General features: G+C 49.0%; 1 protein-coding gene across 1 annotated transcript; it reads left to right on the top strand.

Moving 5' to 3' along the window:
* The first annotated feature begins 15409 nt into the window (after positions 1–15409).
* On the top strand, positions 15410–20748 carry RMI2 (RecQ mediated genome instability 2). Its single transcript, XM_055409499.2, has 2 exons — positions 15410–15726; positions 19624–20748. Exons 1-2 carry the CDS (start codon positions 15429–15431, stop codon positions 19770–19772), a joined length of 447 nt encoding a protein of 148 aa, XP_055265474.1. The 5' UTR covers positions 15410–15428; the 3' UTR covers positions 19773–20748.
* Positions 20749–25002: the final 4254 nt, after the last annotated feature.

Genomic DNA, 25002 nt, shown 5'->3' with positions numbered 1-25002 from the left:
ATGCTTCCCCAAGTGAGCATAAAGGGGATTAAAGAGCAGCTACTTCCCTAATAAAGAGCAGCTACTTCCCTAAAACTGAACATTCAGAAAACTAAGATCATGGCATCCAGTCCCATAACTTCATGGCAAATAGATGGGGAAACAAAGGAAGCAGTGACAGATTTTACTTTGGGGGACTCCAAAATCACTGCAGATGGTGACTACAGCCATGAAATTAAAAGACACTTGCTCCTTGGAAGAAAAGCTACGACCAACCTAGACAGCATATTAAAAAGCAGACACATTACTTTGCCGACAAAGGTCCATCTAGTCCAAGCTATTGTTTTTCCAGTAGTCATGTATGGATGTGAGAGTTGGACTATAAGAAAGCTGAGTGCCGAAGAATTGATGCTTTTGAAGTGTGGTGTTGGATAAGACTCTTGAGAGTCCCTTGGACTGCAAGGAGATCCAACCAGTCAACCCTAAAGGAAATCAGTCCTGAATATTCATTGGAAGGACTGATCCTGAAGCTGAAGCTCCAATACTTTGGCCACCTGATGCGAAGAACTGACTCATTGGAAAAGACCCTGATGGGAAAGATTGAAGGCAGGAGGAGAAGGGGACGACAGAGGATGAGATGGTTGGATGGGATCACCGATTCAATGGACATGAGTTTGAGCAAGCTCTGGGAGTTGGTGATGGACAGGGGAGCCTGGCTTGCTGCAGTCCATGGGGTCACAAAGAGTCAGACACGACTGAGTGACTGAACTGACTGACTTCCCTATGATACTTCTGCTCCATCCAGAAATAATACTGGCTACCCCTAGTTATGTTCCTGGGGCCAGATGAGTGAGCAGTTCTTTGTTAATCCTGCTCCTGCCCCGATATGGTGGGTACTTTTATTTTCAACCCATTTTGCAGATGAAGAAATTGGATCCCTTAAGGAACTCGCTCAGGATTGGGCGCTAGGAGGTGGTCCCATGGGAATTCCGGTCAGGTAGGGGCTGGCTTCAGAGCAGCTACTCAGAAGAGCCCTTCAGAGTCCTCCAAGGCGGGAGTGGGGCTTCCACCGGGCCCCAGGAGAAGGGAGGGCCCTCAGGCAGGAGGAAGGGCTGGAGGAAGGGAGAAAGCAAAGATGAGGCGGTGAGACCGAGCACGAGCTTGGGGGTTAAGGGAAGAACGTCTTGGGGAGCAGCGTGAGGTCAGGAGCAGGATGGAGAGGCCAGAGGAAGTCGGAGCGCAGTGGTCCTCGAATCTGGCCCTGAGCATGATGGGCTTTTCCGGGGCGGGGGGGGGAGGGGTGGCGTGGAGCAGGTGAAGGGAGTCACCGGGGAAGGGCGGAAAGTCAGTTGTTGGCTGGGTGACTTGTTCACTTCCCGCTTGTCTCTGTCACCCAGTTGCTCCAAACCAGGGCATCATCCTTGACTCCTCTCTCTGTCACTGCTTATCAGGCCCCCAGGGGGTTGAGCTGAAACCAGCCACTTCCCCCGTCTCCTTGTACCTGCTGCTCAAACCTCAGCATCTCCGGTCACAGCAGCTGCAGCCTCCGGACTGGTCTCCCGGAGCCTCTGCCTGCTCCTTGACCTCATCACTGGCTACCCCTCATTCAGGTCACCCACCCGTGCTGGCCTTGCTGTTCCTCTCACTTCAGGTCATTCCCACCTCAAAGCCCTTGCACCTGCCGTTCCCTCTGCCAGGAGTGCCCTTCCCCGAATCCCTGGTTCTTTCTCATCCTTCTGGTCTCAGACTAAGTGTCACCAACTGCAGTTGTTGTTCAGTTGCTCAGTCGTGTCCGACTCTTTGTGACCCCATGGACTGCAGCACGCCAGGCTTCCCTGTCCTTCACTATCTCCCAGAGTTTGCTCAAACTCATGTCCATTGAGTCAGTGACGCCATCCAACCATCTCATCCTCTGTTGCCCCCTTCTCCTCTTGCCGTCAATCTTTCCCAGCATCAGGGTCTTTTCTAATGAGTTAAGTCTTCACACCAAAGTATTGGAGCTTTAGCTTCAGCATCAGTCCTTCCAGTGAATATTCAGTGTTGATTTCCTTTAGGGTTGACTGGTTTAATCTCCTTGCAGTCCAAGGGACTCTCAAGAGTCTTCTCTAGCACCACAATTTGGAAGCATCAATTCTTCTGCGCTCAGCCTTTTTTGTAGTCCAACTCTCATATCCCTTCCAAATAAAGACCTTCTCCATGGCCCCTGCATACATATCACCCAAAACAGCCTCTGTCTCCTCACCCTTCACAAAACTCTAAAGTTCATGAAATCAGTTTTTGTTTACTCCTGCATCCCACTGCCTGGCATATTGCAGGGCATTTGGTGAAATGCTTGTTGAATGGAGAAATGAGTAAAGAGATCAGACTCAGTCTGTAGCTCTGTAAAATCGGGGCAATTCAGACCACCTGGCAGGGAGGTGTGGCTCAGAGGTAATGTTACACACAGCTGGAGTTCTTCTCCCTCATCCAAGGGCTCCCTGGAAGGAACGGCTGTCCTACACGCCCCTGGACTGACACTGCCCAGCCCCTGTGCAGCCGGCCCTCTGCAGGCAGGCCCCTGAGGATGGCGGGGGTCTTGTCTTGGCCACCAGGGCCCAGCCTCAGGCTCACACACACCGTCTCCCAGCCCAGTGGCTCTGGCACCCTAATACAGCCTTTTTAAAAGAAACTTTGGGGGTTGACTCACACTTCCCTTGTCTCCAGCTGGGTTCACTCAAGAGTGCGGCTGTTTTGCAAGGCCGAGGTTTGGGTCTGCCTCAGAGACCCTGTCAGGCGGGTCATGCCCCTCCCCCCAAACCTCAGTCTCAGGAGAGTTGAGAAACATCTCTTTGAGGCTCTCGGGGCATTCCACTTTGGAGAAACCACTTGTGAGGCTTAGGCGGGCAGTCATCATGACCATCTCTCTGCCTCCCAGCCTAAGCCCTCCTGAAACCCACCAGAAAAAGACACCTGCTACCCTTGTGGTGAGGGGCATTTCAACATCTCACATACCCCAGTTTTCCTTTCTATTCCACGAAATAAGGCATTCCCTTTTCCCTGCCTTGCTCAGAAGTTTTGAAGTGTGTGTGTGTGTTTTTCTTTCTGTGCAAATGTGCATGGTGACACTCAGCCTCTCTTCCCTAGAATAGTTAGTTCCACTTTCACAGAATTGTGATCCTTTTGGGAAAGGAGTTCATTACAGTACAATATATTGGCCCAGGTTTCTTGTTTACAACCCTTGAAGACTTTTCATGTAAATCAGGTCACACCATTCAGAGGGGAAGGGATCCTGGCCTGCACTCTGTGTCCCTAGTTGCGGTTTGAAAAATATGTTCTCTGAAGTCACGCGTATACTGATCAGAGGTCGTCCTCAGCAAAGGAGACAAGGTCAGCTAGAGCTTCTAGGTAATAACCAGTCACTTTCTGGGGTAATATTTAACTCATTTAGTCACATCTGCCTGTGGAAAGGACTGAAGCTTTAAAGGCAGATTGACTCAGGGTCAGCCTCCTACTGCCTGTGTGGCTTTGGTCAAGTTACTTAACCTCTCTGAGGCCTGGTTTCTTTGGGATAGATTTAGGGCATGGTTATCCCTGGACACTTTCTCCCCACCCCCTAGCTTGGAACTTAAAAAAAAAGATGAAATTCACATAGCATAAAATTAACCCTTTTAAAGTGAACGATTCCATGTATTTAGTATATTCACAATATTGTCCAGCCACCACATTCATCTAGTTGCAAAACATTTTCAGCAGCTCCGAAGGAGACACTCTACCCATTAGCAGCCACCACTGCCCCATCTCCTTAAGCATTCATTTGCACACTTCCGAACTTCCCTGGGTTTCCTAGGCTTAGTTCCTTGAAGAAGAAATGGAGTTTCCCTCTAGGGCCACAGCCAGTGACAGTAGGCAACCTGTCGTCAGTATCATGTAGTTATCTATCCTAGGGCTGCTCTGTGTGTGTGTGTTCATGTGCAGTTCTGTGAATTTTTCAAAATATAATTGATTTATATTTTGACTTAGCGTGGTCTTCATCGCTGTGCACAGGCTTCTCACTGCGGCGGCTTCTCTTGTTGCACAGCATGGGCTCTAGAGAGATTAGGCCCCGTAGCTGTAGCACACGGGCTTAGCTGCCCCGCAGCAGGTGGATCCTTCCCATTTTTTTTTAAAGCCAGCTCATTTTTTAAATAATTGATTAATTAATTTGTTTATTTCTGGCTGCACTAGGTCTTCGTTGCTGTGTTCAGGCTTCCTCTAGTTGCGGCGACTGGGGCCTACTCTGCACTGTGGGGTGAGTGCTTCTCACTGTGCTGGCCTCTCCTGTTGCAGAGCCTTGGCTCTAGGGAGGGTGGCCTCAGTAGTTGTGGTTCACGGGTCAAGTTGCCCCATGGCATGTGGAATATTCCCGGATTAGGGATCAAACCCGTGTCCCCTGCATTGGAAGGTGGATTCTTAACTGCTGGATGGCCAGGGAAGCCCCAGTATGTCAACTTTTGAGTCTGACCTCCTTTGGCCAGTGTAATGGGTTTCAGATTTGTCCAGGCTGCTGTGTGTCTCAGTTGTCCATTCCTGGTTATGGCTGAGCAGTATTTCATGGTGTGTGTGTCCCGCAGTTTGCTTCCCTATTCACCTGTTGAATGGCATGTGGGTTGTCTTGGCTTTGGGTAATAATGAACAGACTGTTGTCAACATCTGTATTTTTGTGTGCACCCAAGTTTTCATTTCTCTGGGCTAGACACTCAAGAATGGGAACGCTGGGTTGTAAGGTGAGTGTGCATTACTCTTCTCCATTTGACCTTGCATAAGTTAAACTGCACTGGGCCTCAGTCTCCTATATCTGTAAAATGGGTGTAATAGCACTGCTGCCTTGTGAGGATGAAGCAAGATGACATATGTAAAGCATAAAGCAAATGTTCAGTATTGTTACCTCTAGCTCTTAAGGGGGAAGGGTCGTCCATGTTTTTGGCCACGTTTTCACCTGCAGTGGGAGGGTTACCAGCCAGGGTTGTCATGAGAGGCAAGGTGTGAGGATCTCCTTGCCTTGGACCAGAGAATTTTCTTTCTGAGGCCAGAGGCTGATGTCCTAGGGAGCTCATTATCAAGTCGGGCTGCCGATAGAGGTCCTGTCCGAAGGGGACTGGTGAGTTAGGGTGATCTAGCTCCTTAATTCGGAGAAGGCAATGGCAAGCCACTCCAGTACTCTTGCCTAGAAAATCCCATGGATGGAGGAGCCTGGTAGGCTGCAGTCCGTGGGGTCGCTAAGGGTTGGACACGACTTCACTTTCACTTTCACTTTTCACTTTCCACTTTCACACATTGGAGAAGGAAATGGCAACCCACTCCAGTGTTCTTGCCTGGAGAATCCCAGGGACAGGGGAGCCTGGTGGGCTTCCGTCTATGGGGTCACACAGAGTCGGGCACAACTGAAGTGACTTAGCAGCAGCAGCAGCAGCAGCTCCTTAATTCCCCAGAAAGGGAAGCTGAAGCTCAGAAACTGTTTAATGGATGTTGGCCACCAGGTGTTCAGATTTCATGGAGACCAACTCATCTCCCAGTCCCATCGTTGCCAGCCCCACCTCTCACCCCTCAGCCAGGAGATCTGATCTTGCTTCAGCAACCTGGACTGGCCCTTAGAGGCCCTCAGAGGGTGTGGGCTCGTGTCGTGTTGGGGGAGTAAGAAGCAGCCCCGGGATGGTCAGCCCTTTGGAGTCAGGCAGCATCCATGCATGCTCAGTCGTGTCAGTTGGGTCCGGCTCTTTGCGACCCTATGGACTGTAGTCCACCAGGCTCCTCTGTCTGTGGGATTCTCCAGGCAAGAATACTGACAGGGCTTCGGATCATTTCCCTAATGACTCATGATGCTGAGCATCTATCTATTCATGTCTTACCAGCCATCTGTATACCTTCTTTGGGGAAAATTCTTTTCAAGTTCTCTGGCCATTTTAAAATCGAGTTGCCTTTTTGTTACTGAGTTGCAAATATTCTTTGATAAATTCTGGATACTGGACTTTCATCAGATTTATGATTTATAAACGGAGAAGGCAATGGCAAGCCACTCCAGTACTCTTGCCTAGAAAATCCCATGGATGGAGGAGCCTTGTAGGCTGCAGTCCGTGGGGTCGCTAAGGGTCGGACACGACTGAATGACTTCACTTTAACTTTTCACTCTCACATTGGAGAAGGAAATGGCAACCCACTCCAGTGTTCTTGCCTGGAGACTCCCAGGAACGGGGGAGCCTGGTGGGCTTCCGTCTATGGGGTCACACAGAGTCGGACACGACTGAAGTGACTTAGCAGCAGTAGCACCATGATTTATAAATATTTTCTCCCATTCTTTAGGTTGTTTTTCTTTCTTTATAATGTCCTTTGTTGTGCCAACATTTTTCATTTTGATGAAGTCCCATTTGTTTTTTTTTCTTTTGTTGCTTGTGCTTTTGATGTCATTTCTAAGGGTTCATTGTCATATACAAAATCATGTATATGTCTTTGATACATTCTGTATGTGGTATGAGTCTGTAGAGGGGAGTCCAATGGGCTCCCCAGGTGGCTGTAGTGTTAAAGAACCTGCCTGTCAATGATGCTGCTGCTGCTGCAAAGTCACATCAGTCGTGCCCGACTCTGTGTGACCCCATAGACAGCAGCCCAACAGGCCCCTCTGTCCCTGGGATTCTCCAGGCAAGAACACTGGAGTGGGTTGCCATTTCCTTTTCCAAGGCATGAAAGTGAAAAGCGAAAGTGAAGTCGTTCAGTCGTGTCTGACTCTTAGCGACCCCATGGACTGTAGCCTACCAGGCTCCTCCGTCCATGGGATTCTCCAGGCAAGAGTACTGGAGTGGGGTGCCATTGCCTTCTCTGCCTGTCAATGCAGGAGATATAAAAGATGCAGGTTCAATTCCTGGGTTGGGAAGATTCTCTGAAAAGGGGCATGGCAACCCACTCCAGTATTCTTGCCTGGAGAATCCCATGGATAGAGGGGCCTGGCGGGCTACAGTCCACAGGGTCACAAAGAGTCAGACACGACTGGAGTGACTCAGCATGCACACAGGGGTCCAACGTTCATCTTTTGTGTGTAGTTTCAGAACCATTCATCAAACAGACTGTTTTTTCCTCACTGAATGGTCTTGTCTCCCTTATCAAACAACAGCTAGCCCTAGACATATGAGTTTATGTCTAGACCCTCAGTTCCATTCCATTGATGTATTTGCCTCTCCTGTGTCAGTGCCACGTGGGTTTGATTGCTTTCGTTTCTTTTTCATTTCCTCCTCTGTAAAGTGGAGGTGGAGTTAGGTCCCTGGCAGAGGTTTGTGGATGAAATGAGCTGATGCTGATATAGTAGCTGGCACCATGCCTAGCTTCTAGTGGTCATGGCAGAAGCAGTTGCTCTTATCATTAGGCTGGAAGTATGGATCTTACTTCTAAAATGTGGGTTATGACGGACTTCCCTGATGATCCAGTGGTTAAAATTCCCCTTCCACTGCAGGATAGCTTCCCTGGTAGCTCACTTGGTAAAGAATCCGCCTGCAATGTGGGAGACCTGGGTTCAATCCCTGGGTTGGGACGATCCCCTGGAGAAGGGAAAGGCTACCCACTCCAGTATTCTGGCCTAGAGAATTCCATGCACAGTCCATGGGGTCACAAAGATTCAGACATGACTAAGTGACTTTCACTTCCACTGCAGGGGGCACAGGTTCAATCCCTGGTCAGGAAACTAAGACCCCACTTGCTGCGCAGTGAGGCCAAAAAATAAAAACAAGAAGCAAAAAAAAAAAAAAGTGGACTGTGTTTCAGGGCTTCTCCAAGAAGCTGCAAAAAGGCCGGCCACCTTGAGTGTGCAGTGGAGAACAGACATCACCATTGGTGCAAGGGGCCCGGGAGTGCCAGCCATCATGCATAAAGGCATGACACTCCGCTTCTTCCTCCTGATCTCTGAGCCCACACCAGAGCTGGCTGCACTGCGGCTTCCATGGCTGAGGCCTGTGGCAAGGAGGACCCCATGCTTTGGCATGGAGTCATGGAAAAGGGGCTCCAGAGACCAAGAAACGACAGTCTGTCCAGTGACCTTCTGGTGATATTCTGTGATGAAAGCATAGGACACATACTTGTCACTGGGTGGGGGCTGGCTATTGGCTGGGCTTCAGAGTCATTCTAGGGTCCCATTCCCCAAGATTCTGACGTAGGAAGGCTGTGGGGTGGCCCTGGAGCCTAGAATTATCCCCCATCTCTGTACTTTTGAAAGAATTGTCCAGTGGGCCCCATGCATCCGCCTCTAAGATTCTACGATGAAATTTATCTTACGGCAGATCTGGTCTCCTGTCCTTCCCTCTCTCCACCCATCAATCTACCTTACCTTTCCTTTAATAAGTTTTTAAAAAAATTAATTAGTGTGTATTTTGGTTGCGCTGGGTCTTTGTCACTGCTTTCCTGTAGTTGCAATGAACAGGGGCTGCTCTTCGTTTCAGTTCAGGGGCTTCTCGCTGTGGTGGCTTCTCTTGTCACAGAGCACAGGCTCTAGGAGCATGGGCTGCGGTAGTTGTGGCACACGGGCTTAGTTGCTCCATGCAAGTGGACTCTTCCTGGACCAGGGATTGAACCCTTGTCCCCTGCATTGGCAGGCACATTCTTAACCACTGGACCACCAGGGAAGCCCTCTACCTTTTTTTTAGTTTAAATATTTACCTGTAGTTTATTTTGGTTTTTCTAAATAGACAATCACAGCTGCAAACAATAGGATCTTTGTTTCAGCCCCAACCCTCAAGTCCTTACAACTTTTTGTTCTTACATATAGGCTAGAAATGCCATTGCTGTCATTTAGTTGCTAAGTTGTGTCTGACTCTTTGCGACCACATGGACCACAGCCCACCAGGATCTTCTGTCCATGGATTTCCTAGGCCAGAGTAGTGGAGTGGATAGCCATTCCCTTCTCCACGGGATCTTCCCAACCCAGGGATCAAACCCGGATCTCCTGCATTGCAGGCGAATTCTTTACTGTCTGAGCCACCAGGAAAGCCCCTTTTTGACAGAACCTGTACTTAAAAAAAATTTCCCTGAGGAATTCACCTTGGTGATGACCCAGGATAGTGGGTAAGAGCCCACTTCTCTGAGGCCCTGATTATAGAAAGATATGGGAGAGGGACCCTTTGTCCCAGGTCCCTAGCCCTGGAATCCCTAGCCCTACCTCTTACCAGCTGTGTGGTTTTGGGCAGGTCACATCACCTGTCCATACCTCAGTTTCCCCATCTATAAAATGGGCTTAAGGAAAGCACTTACAGACTTCTTTGGTGGTATAGTGGATAAGAATCCACCTACCAATGCTGGGGACATGGGTTCAATCCCTGCTCCAGGAAGATCACATGCCTCAAGCCACAACTACTGAGCCCGAGCTCTAGAGCCTGCGAGCTGCAGCTACTGAAGCCTGAGTGCCTAGAGCCCATGCTCCACAACAAGAGAAGCCACACAATGAGAAACTGCGCACCACAACTAGAAAGTAACCCCTGCTTGCCGCAACTAGAGAAAGCCCATGCACAGCAACAAGACCCAGTGCAACCAAAAACAAATACATAAAATACAATTTTAAAAAAGAGCAGTTACATCTTAGGGCTGTTCTGAGGAATTACAGACTCTGCACATGAAGCACTTGGCGTGGTGCTTAGTATATAGTAAGCACTCGGCTAATGACAGCTTTTGCCATTTGTAGATATTCCGTTCAGTTCAGTGCAGTCGCTTAGTCATGTCCAATTCTTTGTGACCCCATGGACTGCAGCATGCCAGGCTTCCCTGTCCATCACCAACTCCCAGAGCTTGCTCAAACTCATGTCCATCGAGTTGGTGATGCCATCAACCATCTTATCCTCTGTCATCCCCTTCTCCTCCTACCTTCAATCTTTCCCAGTATCAGGGTCTTTTGCAATGAGTCAGTTCTTCGCATCAACTGGCTAAAGTATTGGAGCTTCAGCTTCAGCATCAGTTCTTCCAATGAATTGTTAGGGTTGATTTCCTTTCAGGTTGACCAGTTTGATCGCCTTGTTACTGCATGGATGAGCTTCCAGAGCAAACTCTTTTCCTTGGGCATTAGGGTTTGGTTTTGTTCCTGGCAATCAGAAGCATTTTTTTATTTGATCTGGTGAATGAGTGGGTTGGGTGTGAGGCCAAGGCATAGAAGTTCCCCTTGCCTTACCTTTGTCCTCATGGCAGGAAACTCCCTTCCAGGAGTCTGTGATCTCACTGGGAAGCTGGGGCCTGGGAAGACCCTGCACAAGGGTGGCTCCAGGCCCCGGGTATGGGTGGCAGATGGGGAGGGAGATAGCCGTCCACCGAGGGAGGGCTCACCCAGCATGTGTTGGCAGACCCCAGCTGTCTACTCACGACAATAATTTGAGACACCCATTTTGCAACTCCTAGAACTGGAGAAACAGTCGGCCCAGCCCTCTGGATATTTTGCAGGAGGTTCCAAGGAGCTTTCCATAAATGAACACACAAGCTGCTCAGTGCCAGGATCAGAGTTCACCTTCTAGGGGCCTCACTTGCAGATTGGCTGCCCTTGGACCAGGATGACCACAGGCTGCGTTCAGGACCACAGAGTCGTTGTTTGTATGTTTGTCTGTCTGTTTTAGGGGCTTCCCAGGTGGTGCAGTGGTAAAAAAAAAAAGAAAAAAAGAAATCTGCCTGCCAGTGCAGGAAATGCAAGAGACACAGTTTCGACCCCTGAGTCAGGAAGATCCCCTGGGGGAAGAAATGGCAACTCACTCCACTATTCTTGCCTGGGAAATCCCATGGACAGAGGAGCCTGGCGGGCTACAGTCCATGGGATTGCAAAGGGTTGGACACAACTGAGTATGCACACACACGGTTTTAGAGTTGAATACATTGCCAACACCTTTTTCAATGTAGAGATTATACATTAAAATGTTAGTGCTTGGACCCATGATCTCATGTGACAGCCATTGGCTGAGTATGGTCGGCCCCTCGCCTGGGCCTGCAAAGCCCAGTGTGGCACTGCTCCACCAGCATTACCAGCTCTGCCGTGGTTGGGCCCAGAGTTTGAACCTTTTTTCTGCTGGTGAGACAGACTCAGACTCAAGTATTTATGGTTCTAGATAGAACATGGCGAGTCTGTAGATGAGGGCAGTGGCTCTCAGCAGGGGGTGATTTCACTCTCCAGGGGACACTGGTGACACCCGAAGCCACTTTTTGTTGCCACCCTGAGGACAGTGCTCCCAGCATCTAGAGGTGAAGGCCAAAGATGCTGCTCAATATCCCAGAGTGCACATCGGACAGCTCCCTCAACTCTGGGTTACTCAGCCCCAGCGGTCACTGGGGGCTGAGGCTGCAAAACCTGGATTGGGTGTCAGCTGCCTGGTCTGCAAGGTAGGCGTTGACTCCAGCTGTGGGCTCAAGAAGGGCTCCCTAAAGAGAAGCAGTCCTGGTGGTGGCAGGCACGTGGTGACTGAACCAGCTGGGAGAGACTGGGAGAAGGCGTGTCGGCAGAGAGAAGCATGAGCAGAGAGGTCCGGAGACATCTTTGATGGGGAGGTGGGATGCAGGTGTGGTCCAAGGAGCACCAAGTTTGGGGCCCCTCGCCATCTGGGTGGCCTTAAACTTGTCATTGGCCTGAACCTCAGTTTCATCATCTGTTAAAACGGGGATAAGGAGTGAGGTTATTATGTAAGTACAACCTCCTTTATTCCCACTCCTCTGTTTGCACTCTGTGTCCCAGCTGTTCTAAAATCCTAGCCGTTTGTTCAGTGCTTCCTCCTCTGTCTCCTTTCTGGGCCCTCCTGGTGTGTTTCATTCTGCCTGGAATGCTCATATTCCAGGTGTAGGAATGACACCATCAGGAGGTTATAAACTGGGCACTGATATGTGCAGGCTTGTGTGTGTGTGTTGAATATTATTTATTTATTTGGTTGCTCCGGGTCTTAGCGGCAGCACCCAGAATCTGCGATCTTTGTTGCGGCAGGCGGGATCTTTCATTGTGGTGTGTGAATCTGAGTTGCAGCGTTCGGGATCTATTTTCCTGACCAGGGATCAAACCTGGACCTTCTGCATTGGGAGCTTGGAGTCTTAGCCACTGGACCACTAGGAAGGTCCCCAGACTTGTGGGGTTGTTTTGTTTTTCACCTTCAGCACAGGTATTTAATCTCAAAATCATGATCCAGGTCAGTTCTAAGAAAAAAAACACAGACCTCTCAGTCACACTACCTAGTTACCGGTTGTCAAGATAAGCAGTCACATGGTAAAAGAAACTGAATCATTGAAACTGAAGGAAGAGGAAAAGTCATAAAGCAGAGAAGGTCGACTCTATCCAAGGTTACAGCAGCCTTTATATGGGTGAGGGAATGCTGACGTTAGGTCGTGCTCAACATTGTAGGCTAAAGCCTTCTTATGGCCAAAGCAAAGAAGACCACACTCTGTTTTTAAGTCTAGGAGTTGATCTGATCTGAGAAAATCTCAAAGAAAGATGATCTGAAGGGCTCGGTTCCCAGGCAGAAGAAACCCCACAGAAGCAGGACAGAGTGAGTGTGGCAAAAGCAAGTTGATCAAGATACTGGGATCCCCCCTGAAGTTTAAACCCAAATGGGCCCCAAATCAAAGTCTCAGGCATCAGTCATGTCCAAACAGTAAGAAAGGAAAAGACTCTCAGGTGTGGTTCAGGCTGCATCTTCATCCCAATTTCTCCTTTCCTTCCATGTCACTCGCCCATTCTCAGGCAACCCATTCCAACTCAGTTCCGGGTCGCCCCTTCCCTCTGTCTGAGTTCCCCCTTCCCTGTCCTCTTCATCCCTCTCACCTAAGATGCTTTCCCCTTCTGGGAGGACTTGCTACCACCACACCCAGGACCACCTTCGCACCTACCTTGGAGCAGCCCCCAGGCAGGACCCACGGCGCGCCCACTCCACTTGGGCGGGAGCCCCCCAGACTTATGTTTTGAAGGTGAAGAGAACAATGGGAAATTCCCGTCTTTACTCCCTTCCCCATCACTTTCCTGGCCTTCTCTGGGTAAGGCCAGTAGGGACCCATCAGGCTAGAAGGGGTGAGACTCTCTCTTGGTTAAAATCCCCACTTCCTTCCAAGTTAGGAACCTGGTTACTCTACAGCTTAGGGTTGAGGTATAGAGCCCAGGACCCTACAGAGGCTACTTCCAGGGAGGCTGCAGGCAAGTCACCAAGCTTCTGTGAACCTCAGTTTCCCCACCTTTGTAGTACAGACTCCCTACAAAGCTCTAAGGACAGAGCCTTGTTCAGTATGTTTTGTTGTTCATTTGATAAGTTGTGTCTGACTCTATGACTCCATAGATCCCAAGCAGCACACCAGGCTTCTCTGTCCTTCACTGTCTCCCAGAGTTCAGGCAAATTTATATCCATTGAGTCAGTGATACCATCCAACCATGTCATCCTCTCTCGCCCCCTTCTCCTCTTGCCCTCAGTCTTTCCCAGCATCAGGGTCTTTTCCAATACGCCTCGCTGCTGCTGCTGCTGCTGCTGAGTCACTTCAGTCGTGTCCGACTCTGTGTGACCCCACTGACGGAAGCCCACCAGGCTCCCCAGCCTTGGCTGCTTTATAAAAATTGAGCTCTTGATGAATACTCTAAGCCTGAAATTGCAGTAGTTCCCAGGAGGACAAAGTCTCCTGACCACTGGTCTTGACTTAAAGGATTGGTTGGTTTAGGATTTGATTGATTGAGGACATGCAAGTTTTAGGGAGCATTTGGGCTTCTCCTGTGGCTCAGCCAGTAAAGAATCTGGCTGCAATGCAGGAGACCTGGGTTCAATCCCTGAGCTGGGCAGATCCCCTGGAGAAGGGAAGGCTACCCACTCCAGAATTCTGGTCTGAAGAATTCCATGGACCGTATATTTCATGGGGTCGCAAAGAGTCTGACACAACTAAGCGACTTTCACTCCACTTCTAGAAATTTATCTGAAACGTGAACAAAAATTTAGTTCTGAGTAGGTTCACTGTAAGGTTCACTGTAAAAATTTATAAAGTGAAAAATTGGAAATAGCCTATGTCCTCCTCTAGGATATTGGTTATGTAGGTAATGAGACAAATAGAATCTTATACGGTCACTCAAGAGGAAGCAGAGGGATATTTGTTGATATGGAAAGATATTTATTATTCAGTTCAGTTCAGTCGCTCAGTCGTGTCCGGCTCTTTGCGACCCCATGAATCACAGCACGCCAGGCCTCCCTGTCCATTACCAACTCCCGGAGTTCACTCAAACTCATATCCATCGAGTTGGTGATGCCATCCAGCCATCTCATTCTCTGTCGTCCCCTTCTCCCGCCCCCAATCCCTCCCAGCATCAGAGTCTTTTCCTGTGAGTCAACTCGTCGCATGAGGTGGCCAAAGTATTGGAGTTTCAGCTTCAGCATCAGTCCTTCCAATGAACACCCAGGATTGATCTCCTTTAGAATGGACTGGTTGGATCTCCTTGCAGTCCAAGGGACTCTCAAGAGTCTTCTCCAGCACCACATTCAAAAGCATCAATTCTTCGGCGATCAGCTTTCTTCACAGTCCAACTCTCACATCCATACATGACCATGGGAAAAACCATAGCCTTGACTAGACAGACCTTTGTTGGCAAAGTAATGTCTCTGCTTTTTAATATGCTATCTAGGTTGGTCATAACTTTCCTTCCAAGGAGCAAGCGTCTTTTAATTTCATGGCTGCAATCAGCATCCACAGTGATTTTGGAGCCCAAAAAAATAAAGTCTGACACTGTTTCCACTGTTTCCCCATCTATTTCCCATGAAGTGATTTATTATTAAGTGAAAGCAATATACAAAACAATATTTGTGTGTATATATTTTGAAACCTGGATGCTAATACACCAACAGTGGGTGGATATCTCTGAATGACTTCTACAATTCTTTTCTTATTCTAGATTTCCTTTCCTAAATTTTCAATGAACATGAATTCCTTTTGTGAATAATACAGTAATGTATCTTATTAAATTATTTTATAATGTTATTAAAGTATAATAAATAAACATAGTAATAAAAGAACGGGCAATTTTACTAGCTGTACGTGTCCGTCTCTCCAGCCTTATCTCGCCACTCGATTCTTGATAACTGACAATAAACGTAGCCTCATCATTGCTACTGTTCATTTCAGTATTTGCTAGTATTTATTAGCCTCAGAGAACCGTACTAGGCCAGGCGATGTAAAGATGAATTCTCACATTCTTCAAATGATTTGCGTGCACACCAAATTTTGAGGTACGTGGAGACAAGGAGTTCTTTACCTCCCTCCTTCATTTATTCTTTTCTCTTTTAATTCATTTCATCCATTCATTCCTAACTTGGGGGGCGGGGCGTTTAGGTACTTCACTTACGCACGCGCACTCCTGTGCTGGGGGGGTGGGGCCGCTCGGCCTGGCGGCCCCGCCTCCCGACCCCGACCATTGGCCGGCCCCGCCAGCGCGCCCCTGATTGGTAGCCGCGGACCTGGCGGCGGGAACGCGAAGGCGGGGCAGAATGGCGGCGCCCACGGACTCTTTGCCCGGCAGCGGCCCCACGGCCGTGAGGCTGCCTCGGTCGCCGCCGCTCAAAGTGCTGGCGAAGCAGCTGCGGCGCGACACGGAGGGGGGCCCGGGCTCTTGGCGGTTGTCGCGGGCGGCGGTGGGCCGCGAGCCGCTGGAGCTGACGGCCGTGTGGATGCAGGGCACTGTGGTGGAGGCCGGCGGCGGCGAGGCGCGGCTGCGGGACCCGAGCGGGTCCTTCTCGGTTCGCGGCCTGGAGCGGGTGCCGCGCGGGCGGCCCTGCCTCGTCCCAGGTAACAGCCGGATTCGAACCCTCGGCTGGCCCTCGGTTTGTACCGTCCGAAGGCGGGGCCAGGCCGTGCCACCTCCAGGTCTTTTTGCAGTGCTGACATACTGGTCACCAGCCTCCATACCCTTCCTTCCTGCCCCTTCCCAGCCAGGCGCCACCCAAGCCGTTCTGATAAGCATCACCCGCACCCCATTTAAAAAATTCAAGTTCCTAGGATTGCATCAGCCTTGCCAGCTGGAATCTCCGGGAGAGGGACCCCCCCAGCATCAGGAACAAAGCCTTCACAGGGGTGATTCTCCTTCCCCCGCCCCCATCAAGTTTTGGAAAATACCGTAGTGGGGAACTTCTGTTCATCACTAATGACTGGACTCAAGGGTACCTACCTTAGGGAAGCTCTCCCCAGTTCCCAGGAGTGGGGGGCCCTGCTGGGGACTGTCAGGCTGTAGTCACTACTCTTTCCTTTTAAACTAGTGGAATGCACATTTGAGCGTGCATCAGACTCACACTGAGGGCTTGTTAAAACTGCTGGCAGGCGCCACCCTCAGAGTTGGCCTGGGTGGGGTTGAGAACTTTCTAAGCAGCTCCCAGGTGCTGCTGGCCTGGGGGCCACACTTTGAGAACCATGGGCCAAACTACCACAGGGTGGGGTCTTTGTGTTTCTGACAACTACTCTCGGCGTTAGGTTGAACTGGCTCGGGCCCTTTTCGGATGTTCTCCCTGGAGAGTTGTTCTTAACCTTTCTGGACTGCCTTTCAAAGGGACTAATAGTTGCTGCCTGTTGTATGGATTCAGTACATTTTAAAAATGGCCTTAACACAGCTCCTAGGTCATAGTGAGGGTTGTGACCGTTGCTTTTTACGATGTGGTGCTCCTGCACGCTTCTCTCCCCACCCCAGCCCTATCCTTCAGCCTCCCTCTCTCTCTGCCCTCCATTGCAATGTTTTTCTAGACATGGTCTGCAATCCTCAGGGTGCCACCTCTTTTTGCTTGCCCCGTGATCTAAGAGTGATTTTTCTGTTTTCAAATGGTTGAGAAAAAAACGAAAGATTTCATGACATGTGATAAGTATATGAAATTCCAATATCCGGGTCCATAAATAAAGTCTTCACGGAACACAATCATTTAGGTATTGTCTGGGGCTGTTTTCTCATTACAGCTAGACTTGAATAGTTGGAAACAGAAACCTGTGACCTTCAAAGCCTGAAATATTTAGTATCTGACCCTTTACAGAAAATGTTTTCTGGCCCTTGGTGTAGCACATAGCCTGAGCTGTTTGGTGTCTTGGTCCCTAGGCAATGCTTTTTGAAGGCAAGCTGGGACTGTCTCCCATGGGTGGCTCCAGCTCTGGCATAAGGTTGGTACCAGTCGGTACCTGAGTGGGCTTCCCTGGTGCCTCAGACAGTAAAGAATCTGCCTGCAATGCAGGAGACCAGGGTTTGATCCCTGGGTTGGGAAGATCCCCTGGAGGAGGGCATGGCAACCCACTCCAGCATTCTGGCCTGGGACATCCCAAGGACAGAGGAGCCTGGTGGGCTGTGGTCCATGGGGTTGCAAAGAGTTGGACAAGATTGAGCGACTGAGCACAGCACAGGTACCTCAGTGGTCAATGCATGTTGACGAACCCATCTGACTTACCCCCTGGCCTGAATGCCTGGGCCTTGCCATTTCCTCTTGCTAATTAATACCAGTTTGATTGACAAGTCAGTAACTACTTTCAGACAGGAAGCCTGAAGAGTAAGCAAGCCATTAAAACACAAAGTGATGTGTCATAGGCTTGAGCTTGAGTGCAAGGTGCTGTGGGTGCTGAAGAGGGACAGCCAATCCAGGCCTGTGAGGTCCTGAGATAAAGGCCAGATGGAAGGGAGTGAGTGGGGAAGGGAGGGGTCACAGTGGGGAAGGAGAGACAGTGGGGAGAGACTCATCCGGGGAGAGGCTGTGGGTAGAAGGAACCAGACTAAGTAACTGGGTTGGCTGATCATGAAAGGCAAGAACAACTCAGTCCTTCGGGTTCATCCATCTATTTGTGTTATATGCCTCGGTGTGTACAGATTTCCCATGTGTGGATTACCTCTCCTGTTGGGATCTCTGTGGGTTTGTTCTTCCTTTCCTGGGTCTTCAGTCATTTTCCTAGGGTTCCATCTCCCCCAGTATTTCAGGCCTATTCAGAGGGGTATGTCAAGTGTATTTTTATAATGAGCCTCCATCACTGAGGAGACCAGAGTCACTTGCTCAGGTCAAAAGTAGAGATGGGTTCAGGGAAACCTCAGTATGTAGTACCAGGGGCTGATGCCCAGAGGGTAAGGTATCAGCTCTCCTGGCTTCTTTCCGTCAGAGCCCCAGGGCCCGGGTGCAAACCCAACCCTGATGTTGGAAGCAGTATGATTAAAGCGGCCTTGCAGGGGCATGCGGTGGAGGCTGGCCGCGTGCCTGCTTTTCCTGCTGTGTTTGGGTTTTTTTTTTTCTTTTACACAATTGAGTTTTGTGTGGTTAAGACTGGCCAAGTTTTGCTTTCAAGGAGAGCCACTTCCCCAAGGGAATGGGAAGAGCGTTGTGGTTAATATGTCATGAGATCATTGAATGGCAGCCTGCCCTCTCCATGACTTGCTTGCGTGTGCCCAGCTGATGGCAGGAGGTGGTGGAGATTGGTTCCAGGCAGCTGGAACGATAGGGTGTTTTGGGGAGTGCTGCCCCTGCTGAAACAGGAGGGAAGGGAGCAAGGCACAATTTCTGAAAGAATGACATAGCCCAAGGACACAACATAAACCAGTTAGAATCAGATGGGTCCAAGATGGCAGACAAGTCAACTTCAACTAGACCTTGATCCTCAAGTCAGCAAGTGAGATGACACACCCAGAGGCGCCATGACGGTTCCAAGTTTGACCATCAAGGAGCAAAAAGTAGGCCATGGCCCAAACCCTGGAAATCCCAGCCCCTTCCCCAAAATAGTTGGAATAATCCTCCTGCTCATTAGCCTATGAAATTACCAGCCCACAAAAGCTAACCATGCCACATTTTGAGGCTGCTGGACTTGCCCTCTGCAATGGCCCACACTCTTATCTGTGGAGTGTGTTTCTCTCTGAATCAGTCCACTTCTTACCTATCACTTTGCCTCTCACTGAATTCTTTCTGCAATAAGACATCAAGAACCTGAACTTCACTAGGCCCCGAAACCGGGTGACCTCAGTGGGAAGACCATGGGTTTTGGCTGGGTTCGCAGTCCCAACCCGAGGTCAACAGTTTCACTGCCCAGTTCTTGTGGCAACATAAAGGGGGTTTGGATTTTTGCTTTGGGGCTGTCAGAGTTGTTGTTCAGTTTTTCAGTCATGTCCCACTCTGTGCAACCCCATGGACTGCAGCACGCCAGGCTTCCCTGTCCTTCACCATCTCCCAGAGTTTGCTCAAACTCGTGTCCATTGAGTCGGTGATGCCATCCAACCATCCTCTGTCAGGAGTTGTCTGTGCAGAAAGAGGACCAGTCTTATGCACGGAGACCAGTCACAGGCTCTTGTATTGAGTAAGAACAGGGAGAAGGGAAAAGCTCAGGGTTTTCTGGCCCTGCCTTAGAGCAGACTGTCTTAATTACAACCCATCCTCTGGTATGAGCATCTCTTCCATTTCTTGGGCAGGATAGCTTTATGCAGTGTGCTCTGATTTTAACATTTGAAAACCAGAAGCCAAAGAAGATACTGATGTCATTCTCCAGGTTAAATGTGGAATTTACTATTGATATATAAGTATTTTGATCACCTTGGCATTTTGGTATTTACTGTCTCTGTGTTTTTTTTTGGTCTCCAGTTTGCCTCCCTGATAAAGTTAAACCCTCTCAAGGACTCCCGTCTCTGTTTTGTTTGTATTTTCTCTATCAGTGTGGACTTTTACCACCCAGCTTTTCTTCTTCCAGGAAAGTATGTGATGGTGATGGGAGTGGTTCAGGCCTGCAGCCCTGAGCCCTGCCTGCAGGCTGTGAAGATGACAGATCTTTCAGATAATCCCCTCCACGAAAGCTTGTGGGAGCTGGAAGTGGAAGATTTACACAAGCATATTCCTTAGATGATGTTGGAACCGGCGATTGAAAAAAAAACAACTGAAGTTCTGGAACAACTTGCATTCTTACCATGTGGATTTCGTGGACATGCTCAATATATTTCTCAAAGGTTTATCAGAAAGCTTTGCTCTGAGGATTCCAGATGCAGGACCTCTAAATGCTGGGACACTCTAGTGAACTCAGCCCCTGCTGCCCTTTGCTTTGACTGTTTGCTGATGAAAAGCAGATGTTTTGTTCTCTTTTTTTTGCTCTCTCTGTGTTAATTCTCTCTCCCTGAAGCACACAGAAACCTCATGCCGCATTTTCCAAGTTTTACAAGTGATGATGCTTTTTCCATTACCACCGTGGCCCTGTTTTACGAGGCTGAATTTGAACCTCAGCCATGGCCCACGGAGATGAAAAGCGCGGTTATGGGCAGGAAAAGAGGCTGCGTAAAAAAGGAATGACCTCATGGCCCCGCATCTCCTCCATCCACAGCTTCCATATCCAGCTTGCAAGTCAAACGGCATTTTCTGACTGCAGGCTCTGGGGCCTCTCAGAGACACAGCCCTCTTTCTGCCTCAGATGCCGCTCAGCCCTAAACATGAGGTCCCTTCTCCGCAGAGCTGGACGTGGATGCCTGCCCTTCTTCCTTCCCTTGGGGATGTTGAAACACCCTCAGAACTTCTTTTTGAAACGAAAATCAAGATGAAGAATGACTTGCAGGCATGAACTAAACTCCTGCCTCATAACTTCTGATGAGACGCCGCGAGGGGCAGCCTGCTGGTTAGATAAGAGTCTTCACGGTGTTTTCTGTAGGGAATGGAGTTTGGTTTTGATTGTATTGAATGTTGAGTGGCTGCTCTCTGCTTCTTACCCAACCTTCACTTTTCCTTAGATTGTAAATGTCACGGGAGAGAGGGGGTCAGGTTTTGTTCCCCATTGCTGTAGACTTTTGCTGGAGTTGATTTCTACCACCAATAAATTGTTTCCTATGCTGTATTCTTTTTAATAGATTTTATTTTTTAGGCATCTTAGATTTTTAGGGGAAAAAAAAAAAAGCAGAACCTATAGTGAGGTATTTTACATGCCCTTAGTTTTCCCCTGTTATTAACATCTTACATTGGTGTGATACCTTTGTTAAAATCAACGAGGCAGCGTTGAAACATTATTATTAACTCAAGTCCATTGATGACATCAAGAGTCAGTCTTTGTGACATACAGTACGCATAATGTATCTACCGTTACCGCATCATAGGGAATAGCTTTGTTACCCTGAGAGTCCTCTGTGCTCCGACTGTTCATCCTTCCCTGCCCTGTAACCCCTGGCAACCACTGATTTTCCTGCTGTCTCCATAGTTCATAGTTGACCTTTTCCAGAACGTCAGATAATTGGAATTGCACAGTCTGTAGCCTTTTCAGACTGGCTCCTTTCAAGTTAGCAATATGCATTTAAGGTTCCTCCATGTCGTTCTGTAACTCGATAGCTCATTTCTTTTTACTCTGACTAATCCCCCGTTGGATGGATGTACCATGGTCTGTTTATCCATTCACTTACTGATGGACAACTGTTTGACTCCAGTTTTTGGCAGTTATGAATAGGGCTGTTGTAAACATTCGTGTGCAGGTTTTGTATGGACATAGGTTTTCAGCACACCCGGGTAAATGCCTGGGAGCTCAGTCAGTGTTTATACGGTCAGCCTGTGTCTTAGTCTTGTAAGAAACTGCCAGACTGCCTCAGTCTGCTACAACAAAGCCCCATAGGCTGCGGGGTGGGCGAGGGAGCGCTTAAAAACATCAGAAATTTACTTTTTCCAGTTCTGCAGGCCAAGGTCAAGGTGCTCGCAGATTCAAGGCCTTCTCCCCATGTCCTCATGTGATGGCAGAGGTTGAGGTTCTCCCAGGGGCCTCCTATAAGGGCACAGATCCCATCCAGTTCACTTCCCAAAGGCCCCACCTCCATAAACCATCACACTGGGGCTAGGTTTCAACTTATGAATTTGGGGCGGGGTGAGGGCGCACATTCAGCCTGTGGTCCTTTGGAGGGGACAGCGTATTCAGTCTGTAGCACTGTTTTCCAAAGCAGCTGCAGCATCTTGCTTTCCCGTCAGTGGTATACGGAGTTCCTGTTCTGCAGCCTCACCAACATGTGGTGGGTGTCTGTGTTTTGGATGTGCTATATATTCATGCTCACACACATACATATACATGCGTGTGTGTGTGGGGCTCAGTTGTGTCCAACTCTTTTGTGACCCCATGAACTGCAGCCTGCCAGGTTCCTCTGTCCATGGGATTTTCCAGGCAAGAATACTAGAGTGGGTTGCCATTTCCTTCTCCAGGAGATCTTCCCGAGCCAGGGATCAAACCCAGGGCTCCTGCATTGGCAAGCAGATTCTTTGTCACTGAGCCACCTGGGAAGCCCCATACAGATATATATTTACATAAATATACATATATATGCATAAATATATATGTAATAACACACACATATATTTGGCTGTGCGGGCTGTTCGTTGTGGACTGAGGACTTTCTCTAGTTGCAGTGTGCAGGCTCTTCAGTTGTCGCAGATGGGCTTAGCTGCCCCACAGCATGTGGGATCTTAGTTCCCCAACAGGGATCGAACCCACATCCCCTGCGTTGGAAGGCACATTCTTAACCACTGGACCCCAAGGGAAGTCCCTGGCTATGCTATATTTTTTAACTCTAGCATTTTCTTTTAACGGTGGGGAAATTGGAAAATGCACATTGTTTTTCCTGCCAGTCTGGGTTTTGTTGCCTGCCTGAAGTTTGTTTCGAGTCAGTTTATGTTCAGAGTTTGGTCAATGTTGCTGAGCTTCATCGGGACCTCTGCAGCCCTGTAGACCTGGATATGAGCCCTTCATCTGTCCCACCTTCTCTGTGCTTTAGTTTCCTCGTCTATAAAAGGCAGATTATACTGAGCTCGCAGCACTGGTGTGAGGAAGTGTGTAAATCACTTTTACATGTGCCTGGCACTCGGTAGGCCCCAAATGATTGTTGCTGGTATTAAGTTCATACTCATATCCTTCAGTCATCTCTTAAAAATATATATATGTGTGTGTATATATATCTTAGAATAGTTTTAGGTCCACAGAAAAATTGCAAAGACAGTACAAAGAGTTCTTATTTACCTGCACCCAGTTTCTCCCCTGTTATTAACATCTTAACACGGATATGACACATTACTGACAATTAGTGAACTAACACAGATGTTATTAACCACATTCTACCCTTTATTCAGATTTCTTTAGTGTTTCTTTCCAGTGTCCTCTTCCTGTTCTTGGAGCCCATCCAGGACACCCTATGATAGAGTCAGCATGTCTCCTTAGGCTCCCCCTGGCCGGAAGAGAGAGTTGACCATATGCTTTTGATTACACTGACATTGCATTCTGATGTTGTCCACGCCATCTCTGTCATAGGATTCTGGGGCCAACCATTTATTCCACAATTAGCCTGGATTTCCCGATAGTAACCCTGGAGCTGGTTGTACGGTAGCCTCCCTAAGCCCTTGTAAACTGAAGTCCGCCCTGCTGAGGTTCCTTTATCTGAAGCCACCTCTTCTGCTCCAAGACCAACCCAGACTGCCGAGAACCATATCCTGCCCGCTCCATTCTCACCTAACTTCTGGTAACAAACGCCTGAATGAAAAATTGCTGATTGGGCCGATAGGGCCGCCTGGCAGTAAACTACCTCAGGAGCGGGGGAGGTGGGGAAACGAGGGTGCCCATGTCTTTCCGACAAGTCCCTGCAGATGCCGATGGCTCCCCAGGCGCTCCGAGCTGGCCCTGGGCCCTCCCGGCGTCTTAGCTGTTAGCTGAGTTCTTGCGGTCTGCCGGAATATTAAGAACTCTCACTGTTTCACCTCGCGTTTCCTCCTTGACATCACCAGATGAAGACGCATCTCCGGCGGGGGTTTTAGTTTTCTGATGCCAAATCAAAGTTGGTTTATCAGCAAGCTCCCCTCACCAGACAAGGGCAGGCTGTGTGCTCCGGCTGCAAAGCTTCCCTTTTGAAATTGGCTCTTTTCTAAGAACTGAAAATAAGCACCCTGGGCCGTGACTTCACTTTTCTTGGAACTGCTTTACATTAGAAGAAAAAAAAAAGAGAGAGAGAGAGAATAAAAAAAAAAAACCCAGTTCATTTAGCTGGTTTTGGATCACTGAGTTCCCTAAATCTTTCTGTTGCATATTCTTGTAAAGCTGTAGTTTTACCACAAAATTCTTATGCATCAGGTGAAGCAGGAAGAAGGAAAGACCACATGAAAAAATTCAAGCATTATATCTCGTGGCCTGTTGTATGTGATTTAATGGTGAGGGGGGAAAAGAATCCGGAGGACACGCCGTGGACAGAATCGCCTCCCAACCTCGGGGATCCAGCCGTGACTGCGAGGCCCTGAGAAATGTTGGCCACCACATGGACTAGGACCCAGGGTCACTAAGCCTCAGGCCACAGGCCAGGCTCACTCAGTAGCCGCCCCCATGTGTCACATCGAGAGGGAAACACGCATCTTCGGCCATAGCGACCTACGTTTAGCAGACATCTTGGAGCCAGTGCAAAGGACCACTTTTGGGGGTCCCTGCCTGCTGAGGCAGAGAGGGGCTTAGCCACACCTGGGCAGTCCCGGTCCTGCCCTTGCTTGTCTGACTTTGGGCTTGGAGACCAGCCTGTAGAGTGGATGAGACCCAAGAAGATCATGGGAACCCGAATAGAAGCCCCTTCCCCGCACAGATCTACAGACAGGCACAGAAATTTCTCCAAGAAGTCTGTTAGTATCTCTGTCCCCATTGAAGGGGCCTCTGGTGATGTGACTGTGTCTTAGGTATCTGTCTGTCCATGCACAACACACATGGGCAGTCAGTGCGTGTTCCATGAAAGGCTGGTTTTTCAGGTAGGATGACGGAGGAAATAGACATGCAAAGACACCTTGTTCCTGAATTGATACTCAGCCCTCAAGAGCTCCCCGCATGCAAGGAGCTCCCTTGCAGCCTGCCTCTTGAATCAAACCGGCTCGGGTGGTTTATAATCAGCCCGAGGGGGCCCGCCAATAACGTTGGAGAGCCTTCTGAAGTACAAATAGGGAAGACTTGGTGAAAACATGGAAGGCTGGAGGAAAAGGAGAGAGGCTGAGGCAAAATAAAAGATTCATGTCGTTTGGGCAGAATCTGAAATGATAGTCCTGCGAGAACCATTAAACATCTCCTGATAAAGAATGCAAATTCAAGCAAGGGTTAGGAGCC

The sequence above is a fragment of the Moschus berezovskii genome, chromosome 27, assembly GCF_049115385.1.
Source record: "Moschus berezovskii isolate FMDL1 chromosome 27, NW_MosBer_1.0, whole genome shotgun sequence".
NCBI classification, from domain to species: domain Eukaryota; kingdom Metazoa; phylum Chordata; class Mammalia; order Artiodactyla; family Moschidae; genus Moschus; species Moschus berezovskii.
Note: the sequence above shows the minus strand (reverse complement) of the source record. Positions and strands in the feature narration are given on the sequence as shown.